The sequence below is a fragment of the Chenopodium album genome, chromosome 12, assembly GCF_948465745.1.
Source record: "Chenopodium album chromosome 12, dcCheAlbu1.1, whole genome shotgun sequence".
NCBI lineage: Eukaryota > Viridiplantae > Streptophyta > Magnoliopsida > Caryophyllales > Amaranthaceae > Chenopodium > Chenopodium album.
Window position 1 is genome coordinate 5,142,029 of NC_137845.1, and position 12,674 is coordinate 5,154,702.

The 12,674-nt window shown below is 33.1% G+C and overlaps 2 protein-coding genes across 2 annotated transcripts; both read left to right on the plus strand.

The window, feature by feature from the left end:
- Window positions 1-592: 592 nt before the first annotated feature.
- On the plus strand, window positions 593-2,915 carry LOC145570708 (aluminum-activated malate transporter 2-like). Its single transcript, XM_081629863.1, has 6 exons — window positions 593-895; window positions 1,009-1,149; window positions 1,272-1,544; window positions 2,004-2,113; window positions 2,201-2,347; window positions 2,439-2,915. The coding sequence occupies exons 1-6, from the start codon at window positions 598-600 to the stop codon at window positions 2,913-2,915; spliced, it is 1,446 nt and encodes a 481-aa protein (XP_081485989.1). The 5' UTR covers window positions 593-597.
- A 5,249-nt stretch (window positions 2,916-8,164) lies between these two features.
- On the plus strand, window positions 8,165-11,388 carry LOC145571735 (histone deacetylase 8-like). The gene is made up of 3 exons (XM_081630765.1): window positions 8,165-8,468; window positions 8,706-9,286; window positions 10,785-11,388. Exons 1-3 carry the CDS (start codon window positions 8,222-8,224, stop codon window positions 11,100-11,102), a joined length of 1,146 nt encoding a protein of 381 aa, XP_081486891.1. The 5' UTR covers window positions 8,165-8,221; the 3' UTR covers window positions 11,103-11,388.
- The last annotated feature ends 1,286 nt before the right edge of the window (window positions 11,389-12,674 follow it).

The following is a 12,674-nucleotide window of genomic DNA, read 5'->3' on the forward strand; positions in this document are numbered from 1 at the left end:
CATATTTCTAGCACGTGAGAAAGGTGTCACGTGACAATATAAAATTGTGACATTATATATCTCACAAATAATAACCTAAAGTTGTAAAAATCGCAGGTAATATTATATATATATATATATATATATATATATATATATATAAACGCTTTATAAAAAGCTATTATCCTCAGCTAGGAATTCCTGTACAGCACGCCCCGTGTAAATAAAAACATCGAGCGGTCACTAATTATCTCAGGTCACTACAGTAACAGTACACACCACTAAAGCACTTACCGATCACCTCCCTCTGCTCCTGTCTTACGCAATTTACACACGCTTTCTATTTACGGAGTACTTTCAAAACGACACCACTTAGTGCTTTATTATTATGCATTATAATATAATTATTGTACATTTGTACCCTCCTTTCATTACTTTATTTTATTTTATGTTATTGCTCATGTAAATTTCATTTTGCATTCCATCCATCGTATGGCCCTATAAATACAGCTGATGACTTGTGCTGATGTTGTCCAACTTCTACTTCTCAATTACAACCTCCTTTCCAAAATATAATTTAACCAAATTTTTTTTTTTAAGAATTTCAATTCTAACCAAATGGCCACCATGAATGTTGTTTCATCTCCAAATTATGAAACAAAAGGTGGTTGTACCCGGGCATGCCAATATCTAACGTCCGTGCCTAAGAGTTTAAAGGACAATGTTGTCAACTTTGCCCTCGAGGCCAAAAAATTAGGGCAAGATGATCCTAGAAAGATTTTTCATGCCTTAAAAGTCGGCTTTGCTATAACAGTTGTTTCCTTGTTCTATTACTTCCAAGCTCTTTATAATGGTTTTGGTGTCTCAGCTATGTGGGCTGTTATAACGGTTGTAGTCGTTTTTGAATTTACAGTAGGTAATAATTTATACTTACAATTATTTGTACGTAACAACTAATTAGTATCTTTTAACAAACTTAATTGTAATTACGTTGCATTGTTAATTTTGCATTTTTGTGTGGGCATGCAGGAGCAACCTTGGGAAAAGGTTTAAATAGGATGATCTCCACTTGTGTGGCAGGGTTTTTAGGGGTGGTAGCCCATTACTTGGCTGATCTTTCAGGGGAGACAGGGGAACCTATTTTACTTTCTCTCTTTGGCTTCATAGTAGGTACGTATATGATACTAATACATGTACAAGTATAATATATGCATTGTTAAACTATAATATACAAAATACAAATTAATAGAATTGAAGTTTGTCACTAAAGAATAAAAATGATTTGGATGCAGCTTCTATACTGACATTCATGAGATTCTTTCCAAAGTTGAAGGCAAAATATGATTATGGACTGATGATCTTCATCCTAACCTTCGCTTTGGTGGCGGTATCGGGATATCGAGATGATGAGGTGATTAAGATAGCCCAACAAAGGCTGGTCACGATCATCATAGGAAGTTGCATTGCCATGCTTATTTGCATACTTATTTCCCCTGTTTGGACCGGAGCTGAACTCCACAATCTCATTGCTTCCAACATGGAAAAACTTGGCAATTTCTTAGAAGGTACAACTTTTTTCAATCTGATTCTTATAATTACTTGAATTAACCAACTTTAGTGCATGTAAGGCCCTGTTCACTTCACCTTAAAAGAAATAATATTAAGTAAAAATAATTTCAGTTCAGTAAAATTCAGTTTTCTTAAAGAAGAATTATAATAGAAAATCAGTAAAAATAATTTCAGTTCAGTAAAATTAATTTAAATACAGTAAAAGTAATTTAAGTTCAGCAAATATAATTTTGTTTCAATGAAAATAATTTCAGTTCAGCAAAAATAAGGTGAAGTGAACGGAGCCTAACTATCATGTAGCTGGATTAATTAGTAATATCACGATCTACAAGAACTTACCATTTCATTAAAAATTTCATAAAGAAAACCTGTTACACTTTCTTTCACCTTTTGGAGATTAAATTATGTAGTGGTTCTTAATTAGCTCATCACCCTCAAATGGTAAAAATCCACAGGATTTGGAAGTGAATATATGACAACAAAGGACGAAAAGTCAAAAGAAGAGAAGTCTTTTCGTCAACAATACAAAAGTGTACTAGGTACCAAAAGCACCGAAGAGACAATGGTAAGCTCATATTCTTTGTCTTTTGTGTTTTTGAGCCAAAATATTTAACAAACTATTCTATGTACTAATTCAAATATAATATTCTAGGCAAACTTTGCATTTTGGGAGCCTAGCCATGGCAAGTTCAAATTCCGTCATCCATGGAAGCAATACCTTAAAGTTGGAGCCTTAATTCGAAAGTGCGCCTATAGTATAGATGCTCTCAATAACTACCTTAACCCCGACATCCTACAAGTATGTAACAATTTTAAACACGCCATCTCTATATATCCTTATTAAACAAATAGATCGACGTGCTAACACAATATCTGTTGATTTTTGTTAGATGCAGACACCAGAGGAAATCGAAGAGATGATGAAAGAAACATGCAAAAAATTAAGCAACGAATTAGGCGAAGTACTAAAGGAGGCAGCTAAAGGGCTGAAGAAGATGAGGAAGACATCAACACCAAAGACACAATTAGCCGAAGCAAAAGAAGCAGCTAAAGAGCTAAAAAGGTTGTTACAAGACACAAGTTTATGGGAAAAATGCAATCTCTTGGATGTTTTACCAGCAGTAACGGTAGCATCGATACTAATCGATATCGTTGATTGTGTAGAGAGTATAATAGAGGCGGTACATGATTTAGCTTCCATGGCGGATTTTAAGACCATGGACAGTGAAGTAGTCTGCCCTGAAAAAGAGCGCGAGCTATCCCAGATAGTTGTTGTTGGGGATGTCACTGATATTGACAATAATGTTATTCCTGATCAGAAAGTTACAACTCCATCAGCTGAATCTGAAACTAAGACTTCTCACTAAACAAAAAAAATCTTGTATGCATATTCTTCCTCCGTACTATCTAGATGTACGTACGTATAGTAGCTGTGTGATTGGTCAGATATCCGGTTCGTTTATTTTTCCTTTTTTGGCAAAGTGTATCCACTATCCAGTTATATACTTACATATTACGGAGCTACAAATAATTCAGAATAGACCATAGTTTGTAAAATTACACATACAAACAATAAAAACTCATATAGTAATGCATGTATGATTACGTATTTGAACACTTTGAATTCACAGTGCATTATTATGTTTCTATTATAATCATAATCATTGTAGGATTGGAACACCGATTATTCATAATCAAAACCTTTGATCTTACTTTTATATGGCTATGTTTTTCAATTTAGGGAACATTCATTTAACATAAACATAAACATATTAATGGACCAGATGTAGGGTAATTTAAGATAAGATGAGCTTAATTTATGATGCATGAAATTTTGTGGGTTTTAGTCCTTTGGGCTTCAAGGAGCATGCATGAATGCATGATAAGCGAAACTTATAATATCTCTACAGCGAAGGTTGTCTGGAAGTTTCCCATGTACAAGAAAGACATAGTGAGGTTTTTGCCGAAATTAATTACTCTAAAGCATAGAAGTTTAATTTTAGGTACGGTGACTTTCTCTTAATATTAAAGATTTATTTTCATCATTAATTTTAGATTTAATACGTTCTTATAAAATAAGATAAAAATAATAAATTTAGATTTAATAATAATATAAGGGTTAATAAAGTTAGACAAGATAAAATAAGATTAATAAGTACTCATAAGATAAATTAGATTAAACATTGGTAATTACCTTTCAATAAGGTCAATAACAAGTTAGATTTTTGGATTTAATTAAAAAAATATATATAATCTAACTATTCTCCAAGGTTCTTCAAATTCTATAAGCCCTACTCCTTTTTCTCGATCGCTTTTCTCTCTAGGGTTCTTAAAAAATAGTGTTTTATAAGCTGAAAATTAACAATAGCACTTATATAAGGTGTAATAGATCTATTAAGATCCAACGAGATAAAATAAGATGTACGTAGTATAACTGAAATTCAGGTGAAAGCGAAAACACTTATTACCTACTTGAAGTAAAACAATTAATGTATGATTAGGATAATTATATGTCAATATTAAATGAGAAATAAATTTTTGTTGTCGTACACTTTGTATGCGGGGTGGAATATCCAAAGAAAGTGAAAATCGACAAAAATTGATGTCTGATTAATATAATCACCAAGAGTCCACTAATGTAAAAAAAAGGTTATTAGCACCAGACCACATTTCAACCAGGTTCCATACCACTACCTCTTATCAATTATCATCATAAAGTGACTTATACCTACCTATTATCTTTGTTTTATTTTGAGTTTTTAAAGGCACCAAATTAAATATACCAAGAATTCATTATAATAATGAAGAGAACTATTCAAGTGATTTTTTGGGACTGCAAGCCCATACATAATTATATAGTCCGCCTCCTTTATTTGCTAATACTCCGTATTTGATTTTGTATCGATTTCCTGTCATAAAACACAAAAAAAATTCTTTGTGCTACGTACGCGCACTTGGCACTTACGGAGTACAACACTTTCATAATTTAATTTTGCCTTTGGATGCATGGATATGAATTGTGTAGCGAATGAAATTGAAAATAATTTTGTTCTGTTATAAGTTCTGTAAATGGTAGTAATATTATCTTTGTTTATAGGTAAAATTTGTTTGTGTGCGCGTTTAATGTAGAGAAAGAAAGATAGAGATGTATATGATGAGGAACCAACATTTTCATGTGGTCGGCCACACATGTGACTGGTTACTTGCTCAGGGGTTGTGAGTCGATCTAGGGTTATTCGGTTGATCAGGGCTTATTCGGTCAAGAGTTACTCGATCGGTCAGCGGTTAGTCGGTCAGTGTTTTGATGTGGGTCAGCTTGTCGTACGATGTAGCTAACCACAACAAAAAAAAGCTGGATGAGGAAAGATGGATGACAACTTAAAAAGAAAAGAAAATATTTGTTATACATAATGTGTAGCAACCAATTTTAATAATGTAAGTTATATTTTTCTTTGTAATTTTTATCTATCTTGTTCTCTTATTCCATTTATTCTTTATTTCATTTATTACAGAGAATCAAACTAAAAAAGCTGATTGGTAATTATACAATAGTTCTATTTTCTTCTAGAAAGATGTTTTTACAATATATAATATTAATGTTCATTTAAAACTAATTTGTTGTAATCATAGACTCATATAGTGGTGGAAATGTGATTATAAAGTCGATAATGAACGGCCTTGTGTACTTGTAAGTACAACGAATGACATAGGACTAATCAGGCCAATGTACTCGTCTTTTTCTGATTAAAAGGGAAATAAACCTAAATTTTCAAACATCTGTGACTTAATTAATATACATGTGGGCCTATTGTTTATCAATTTTTTAACCATTCTTCTGGCTGATTATGACACCATTAAATTTGAGATTTCATGTCATTCTCAATCGATAATGGTATTCACCGAATTGTTTTAATTTGAGAATAATCGAAGATAATTTGTTAAACTACCCAATTCCAACTTTCAACTTAAGTCAAGAGAGGAACATTATATTGCTACCATATATAAAGACAATCGACAAATCACCGATGGCCGACAATCAAATGAGGTCATGGATATTTTATGTTGTAACTAATTATTTCGTAGATGATAACTACTCCGTAGTATTTCTTAACAAAAAATAAAAAAAAACCTATGAATTTGCATAAGAGAATAGGAGTCAAATCATGATTTCTGTCTTATTAGAGTGTTTAGAGAGCCATAAGGATAGATGATGAGAATTGATCCCAAGATCTCCTAGAGTCGAGAAGGGAGCTCTAACCGCATGATCTATGTACTCCTTCCACCATTAAACAATTGAAGTTATTTGGTAGGAAAAAAAAAAGATTCTAAGAGTTACAACTTTTACCAGTAATTTATATTGAACTAGTACTTATGTGAATCTAGATCTTGTACCAAAATAGCTAATATAACAAAAGTATTTACCAAAATGGCTATTTATGAATTTTTATTCCAAAACTAGCTACATTATTATCTTGAATGGAAAATTACCCCTTATTTTATTTTTCGTTTTCCTCTGAATCGGTTTGCTTCAGCCCTTCAGCTTTTTTATTTTTTTTTTTTACTTTTGAGTTTTTTTTTTTTAACTTTTTTTAGGTTTAAATTATTTGGAAAATTCTAAAGCCATAGTTTATAATATCCCATTAATTTAGGAAAAAAACATTCAACATAATATATTTGCAACAATTTTCAATTATTTAAAGTCAACCAAAAAAATCATTCAAAAAGTTTTCTTAACTTCAATTAACAAAAAAAAAAAAAAAAAAAAAAACAAAACAAAAAACACCCAACAAGAACCATAATTTCTTGATTATTGATAATAACTAGAGTTATACCATAACTGTTACCAAGAGAAACATTTTTTAAAATCCAATTCAGCGACCAACACCGACCTCTCCCAAGAGCCTGAAGATGAAAAGAATACTATTTCAATTTACAATTTTTTGATTGAACTATACTACCTGTATTGAAATTTGTGTGATACAATCTAAGTTTCTAAGAAAAAAAGGTTTATAATGTTTTATGATCTTGAAATTAGGATTATTGCTTATTAGCGGCTGTTTAGTATACCTATATTGCCATACTGGTATATGGCTTTAAAAATTTCCAACTAAATTAAAGCCCAAATACAAAATTCCAAAAAAAAAAAAAAAAAAAAAAAAAAAAAAAACCTAAACCAAGCTGTTTTTCTTTTTGGAATTAATTAAGCTAGCTAGTTTTGGAATTAATTTTCATAAATAGCCATTTCGGTAAATACTTTGATTAAAATGGCCATTTTGACAAAAGTTCCTATAAATCTCAAAGCCTTAGTTTTGGAAACAAACCTATAAAATATATCCTACAAATGATAGCCATTTGACTATGAACATGTTCGGCGCTAGCTTTTGAGTAGTTTTTAGTGTTTTGACCAAGTCAAATCACTATTTGACAAAAAATGTGAGTGTTTGGCAAAGTAGTGATTAGGGTAGCTTTTAGTGGTGGAGATAACTTTTATGAAAAGTTAGAGAGATTAACTTTTGAAATTGGAGGTAGATGTTGAAAATTTAATTTATAGTTTTAAAAATAAAATGTTGATTTTTATATGTAACAGTTAGTCAACTGCTACTTTAGCGAACACTCATATCTAAATTATTTATCTTCACAGCTAACAGCTACATATATAGCTCACAGCCACCTCCACAGGTACAGCTACCTTCACAACTATATTTTGCCGAATAGGCCCTATCTCCTCACTCTTATCACCACTACCTACATTAGCCTAGCCATCGATCCACTCCTGCCTGTCACCAAACTAATTATCCTTTAGAACCAATGAACCATTGACACCATCGTGTCCATGACACCCCCCCCCCCCCTCTTCTCTTCTTTCTCATTTTTATCTTCACCCACCTAACATTAAGAAATGGAAGGAATATATATTTTTAAAATAATTAAAAGAGAAGAATACAAATAATGTCAAAAATCAATATAAATAGAGAAATAGTGTTTGATTTGACTTTATTATGGCAACTAGACATTGGTTATCATTTTTCACATTTCATCCAATTGCCAACTAAGATCGAATTATCACTTTGATTTTTAGTAAGAGGTTTCATCTCATAATTTTGTAGTGTTTGACTTTCACACATAAGTTATGATATCATGTTGACTTTGTCAATAGGGCCTAGGTCGTGCAGATTAATGAAAGAGAAAAGTTATTTACTTCGAGTCTAATAATCTAATACTCGTATGAAGTTTTATCTCAAAATCAATTGATAATAAGAGAAAAATTAAAATTAATGCGTTACTCATTATTCACCTCTTTCCTAACTCAATATTTACATTTTGTTGTGTATTTGATGGACTGATTCATATTCCATTTACTTGATATTTAATGTCCTTTCATTTTTCCACTTCCAACCTCTAAACATACTTGTTATAAAATATTGATTGATCGATTGTTGATAGTATTTGACGTCATTGCTACGTTGCTTTTCAGTGTTGAGAAATGGCCCATAACCTTTGGCCCAATTTTAAACACCCTCGAAACCTCAGTCCATACGACCATACAAACCAGCCCAACCCATAAAAACTCCAAAAAGTCAACAACATTACAAATTTTGACAATTGACATAAACAGAGATAGAATCATAGAATCCCCAAAAATTGTTGTCAACCTTTCTGTTCTTGCTCTCCCATGGCAGAAGCAGAGAAAATTCACGTGTTCTGGGAAGAGGGAATGTTAAAGCACAATACGGGTCGGGGTGTGTTCGATTCCGGGGAAGACCCGGGTTTTCTTGATGTCCTCGAAAATCACCCTGAAAATGGTGATAGGATCCGAAACATGGTTTCCATCCTTAAACGGGGCCCCATTTCTCCTTCCATTTCTTGGCATCTTGGAACTCCTGCTTCTCTTCTTCAACTCCTTTCTTTCCATTCTCCAGGTTAATTTTTTATTTTCTTCTTAATTTTATTGTATTTAGTAGTTTTGTTGTTGGCTGTTTAGGTTTAATTTATTCTTAATCTAACTCTGTATGTCTATAAATTCATTACAAATTTGCCATTTTTATTATTAAAGATGGAATCTTGTGAAATTGTAATTTGAAAATACTTACTGATAGTTGTTTAATGAAGTAGTTCGATAGATTACTGATATGGGGTTTAAAGTTAGTGCATTGTAGAATATATCAAGGAATTGGAAGAAGCAGATAAAGCTGGAGGAAAGATGTTGTGTGGTGGAACATTTCTAAACCCTGGTTCTTGGGAAGCTGCTCTTTTTGCTGCTGGCACTACTCTTTCTGCTATGAGATTTATATTAGATGGACATGGTAACATTGCCTATGCCTTAGTCAGGCCACCTGGGCATCATGCTCAACCCACTCGAGCTGACGGATATTGCTTCCTTAACAATGCCGGTCTCGCCGTTCAATTGGCATTAGATTCTGGTCGTTCTAAAGTGGCTGTTATTGACATTGATGTTCATTATGGAAATGGGACTGCTGAAGGCTTCTATCGTTCCAATCGAGTTCTTACTACTTCGCTTCATATGAATCATGGTTCATGGGGTCCTTCACATCCACAAAATGGTACCATTGATGAGCTTGGTGAAGGAGAGGGGTTTGGATATAATATTAATATTCCATTGCCTAATGGGAGTGGAGATCGCGGATATGCGTATGCTGTGAAGGAGCTTGTTGTTCCAGCTATTCGCAAGTTTGAACCGGATATGATTGTCTTGGTTGTTGGACAGGACTCCAGTGCAGTAAGTATTTTTATTTTGGATTTGTAGAAATATATGATGATATTTGTTGAAATTATCTGTGTCCTTGTTTGCTATGACACTGTCCACTAGAGTGACTAGATTCCGAGAAGGATTTAGCATCTTTATGATGTTGATCATGATATTTTAGGGGAACTGAAGTATGTTCAATAGGTAGAGTTGTTCTTTGATCCTCATGTAGCTCCATCTCTAGTGTAGAATTTCATGTTCATGGTGATGGGACTGTGTATATGAACCTCCCTGATCGATCATAGTCCTGCACTAATACTGCTTTTTGCCTAGTTATGTGCAAATCACTACAGTAACCTAAGCAATGTACAAAAGCGTTGGGAGTATAATTTACAGCTTCATACTTCAGTTTTTTATTTACATAAGAATCTGTGAAACAATCTATAGTATAGTTAACTAATGATATAGAACCAGCTTCATTGCCTTATGGAGGTCAAGGATGTTAAGGTGTAGATAGTCTTTTATGTCTTAGCAATTATGATTCAAGGTTTAAAACTTGAGGGATAGCGGGTAGGTTATCTGTGAAATATTGATAGTGGAACACATTTTGGCCGAACCAGTAGAGATGCCTGGTTATATGAACTAGAATCTGTAAAAGGTCTTTCAAAGACTGGAAAGCTAATTAGAATTAGCACTTTTCAGGGTTTCACTTAAGCCCTTCAATTAATATTCTAAAAAATATATATGAGCAGCAATGTTTCTGTGATAGTTGTTGCTCAGGTCTCAAAAGTTGCTGAACTGTGATGTTGTAGCCTTTAAGGCAGAGAAACTCTGGTATTTGTCAAGAATATACGGTTTTCCTGACTGGATGGGAAGAGCCTGTATTTCTATCTCTTGTGTCTTCAATCTTCATTGTTTACCTTGTGATTTATCAAGACTGCAATATTTTCTTGTTGCTCGCTGTTTCTTGAAGTTCATTGCTGAGTGCCATGGGTATTGTATTTCTATGCTTACCTTTTGTTTTGACTCCTCCAACTTATATTATCTTCAAGTAAGACGGTAGGGTCAAATTGAGATGTAAAAAAAAAAAAACTGCTTAGCCTAGCAGTGAAAGGACCATGTAAGTCATGTGAGATACTGTCTGATATTGGGGGAGGGGGGAAAGTGCATGTTATGCTTATAACGCTAGCTAGGTTTAACAGTTTGTTTCTTTTCCCTGTTCTCCTACAATTGTGCTTATCAGCAGACAGCTTAATATTTGTTTTGGCTTAGCAATACTTTAGTCTTGATATTATAGTTTACAGTTCTTAGATGTTTCTCACTGTCATCACATTCAGAAGATATATTTTTTAGGATCAAAGGATTTCTTTGATTTTATTTGTTGTGTACTTGTGCGGGATCCATCAACTTCATATTCCTTACCTCTGCTGTAATCCATTATTTCAGCTTTTGCTTTAGGGAAGATATTAAAACTGTTAATAAATGTGAAGTAAACCACCATCTCTTAAGGGCATTTCTTCTGTATACACAGTTTGACCCAAATGGAAGGCAGTGCTTGACAATGGATGGATACAGAGCAATAGGAAGAATAGTTCGAGGCCTAGCCAATACGCACTGCAACGGCCAACTTCTCATAGTTCAGGAAGGCGGTTATCATATTACTTATGCAGCCTATTGTCTTCATGCAACACTTGAAGGCGTGCTGAATCTTCAAATCCCTCTATTATCTGATCCTATTGCGTACTATCCAGAGGATGCTGATTTCACTAAGAAGGTCATCGATAGGATGAAGAAATATTACACAATAAATGTTCCATTTCTAAGGGAAATCACCAAGGAGCAAAATTGAAGCTGCTTCCTTCTTCAATGTTTTACCTCTACTTCTACAGACCATGTGAATACTACATGTAAGTGTTAACTTTAATTTTGAGGATTACTGGTGCAGTAGTTGTGGTATACTCCCAAAAATTTGTGTTTTTTCTAATTTGAGACAACTCGTGTGTTATGGAGCAAATAAATTGTGGGGTTAATGGTGATATTATGATGTGTATAGCCTTGTGAATGTTGTAATTGTTTGTAATTATACTATTACATTGGTGTTATAAAAAGCAAGTTTAGCCCCAAGTTTTGGGGTGACATCATCATCTTGAGTCTTAAGACTTATGTTTAACACTTTCCCCATTTTTCTTCTTAAATATCAAGCAAGTCTCAAGTTGAGTCTTGAAATTGCAAGAATCAACTTAAAACTTGAGATTGACACCCACCCCAAGCTTTGTTCATTAATGTTATTATATAGAAAATATAAAGAGATAAAAAAAATAAAATAATATATATATATATATATATATATATATTTGAGTCTTAGGGCTAAAATGATAAATTTAGACAAGTTTTAGTAAGTCTTAACAATAATTTGATGACATTATTTTCAATAGGGACCACAAAAAATGATGTTACATCCAAGTCTTAAGAATTGGGGTTAAACTTGATCAAGTCATCACTTGTAATGCAGATGATGGTCAGATTTGTAAAGGCCATCCGAATTTGTTGTGAAATAAAAGAGTGATTTTTTTGCAGCAAGTAGGCGTATCTTTTTCTCTCTTTACATTTTAAATATCTGGTTATCAATCAATTAGCATTATTCTTTGAAATCTAAAAATGATGATTCAACAAATTGATTAGCAGACAGAGATGGGCCTGAAACTTTTCAAGGGGGGGAAAAAAGCATAATTGAAATTTTGAAAGGTAGGGAGGCAAAATGGGGTCTTTATCAATGGTTTTTTGCTCAATGAAAAAATAATAATGTTGAATTTTAAAATAATTTTGAATTATTTGAATTTGTTGAATAGCAGATTTTGTCTAACTTGTTATGCGTTCAAATTTGATAGTGGGAATCAAGGAATGGGAGTTGGGATTGGTCCTTGTTTGTACGTAGCGCTGCCAACAAAGTTTAACCCACACATCCCAAATTCTTGTCCCTCTAAATTTGAATATGACTATACTTTGCATTGCAAATCTTGTGGTTGTGAACATGTACTGTCTGCTGCGCTTCTTCAGTTTTAGATGTTTGCATGATCAATAGTCTCAATTGGTATTGCTTCTGAGTTTATTTTCAGCACTCGACATGTTTTATTAGTCTGTACTTCACGTGTTTTGGGAAATTTCAAACTTGATTGATTTGACCGGGATCCATATCGGTCTTATAGTGGTGATTACTATAATTAGCCTATTATAGCATTTCTCAATATGAAGTATTTGTCTAGCACAAAATGGTGTAAATCCAAAAGATTCGTGTAGGAGTGTAGGACTAATGAAAATGCATGAATTTTATTGTTTAGCTCCAACTTAAGACTTTATTCTTTGAGTTCAACTTTAATAGAGTAAATCCTAATCCTTTGATGAGAAATAGGGGATATATTAG

What these genes read in the sequence shown, in the direction of transcription:
- LOC145570708 (XM_081629863.1), top strand. Translation starts at nt 598, where the DNA reads ATGGCCACCATGAATGTTGTTTCATCTCCAAATTATGAAACAAAAGGT. An exon ending in TCTCTTTGGCTTCATAGTAG is followed by an intron (nt 1,150 to 1,271) that starts GTACGTATATGA and finishes ATTTGGATGCAG; the next exon opens with CTTCTATACTGACATTCATG. An exon ending in TTAACCCCGACATCCTACAA is followed by an intron (nt 2,348 to 2,438) that starts GTATGTAACAAT and finishes GATTTTTGTTAG; the next exon opens with ATGCAGACACCAGAGGAAAT.
- LOC145571735 (XM_081630765.1), top strand. Translation starts at nt 8,222, where the DNA reads ATGGCAGAAGCAGAGAAAATTCACGTGTTCTGGGAAGAGGGAATGTTA. An exon ending in CCTTTCTTTCCATTCTCCAG is followed by an intron (nt 8,469 to 8,705) that starts GTTAATTTTTTA and finishes AGTGCATTGTAG; the next exon opens with AATATATCAAGGAATTGGAA. An exon ending in TTGGACAGGACTCCAGTGCA is followed by an intron (nt 9,287 to 10,784) that starts GTAAGTATTTTT and finishes CTGTATACACAG; the next exon opens with TTTGACCCAAATGGAAGGCA.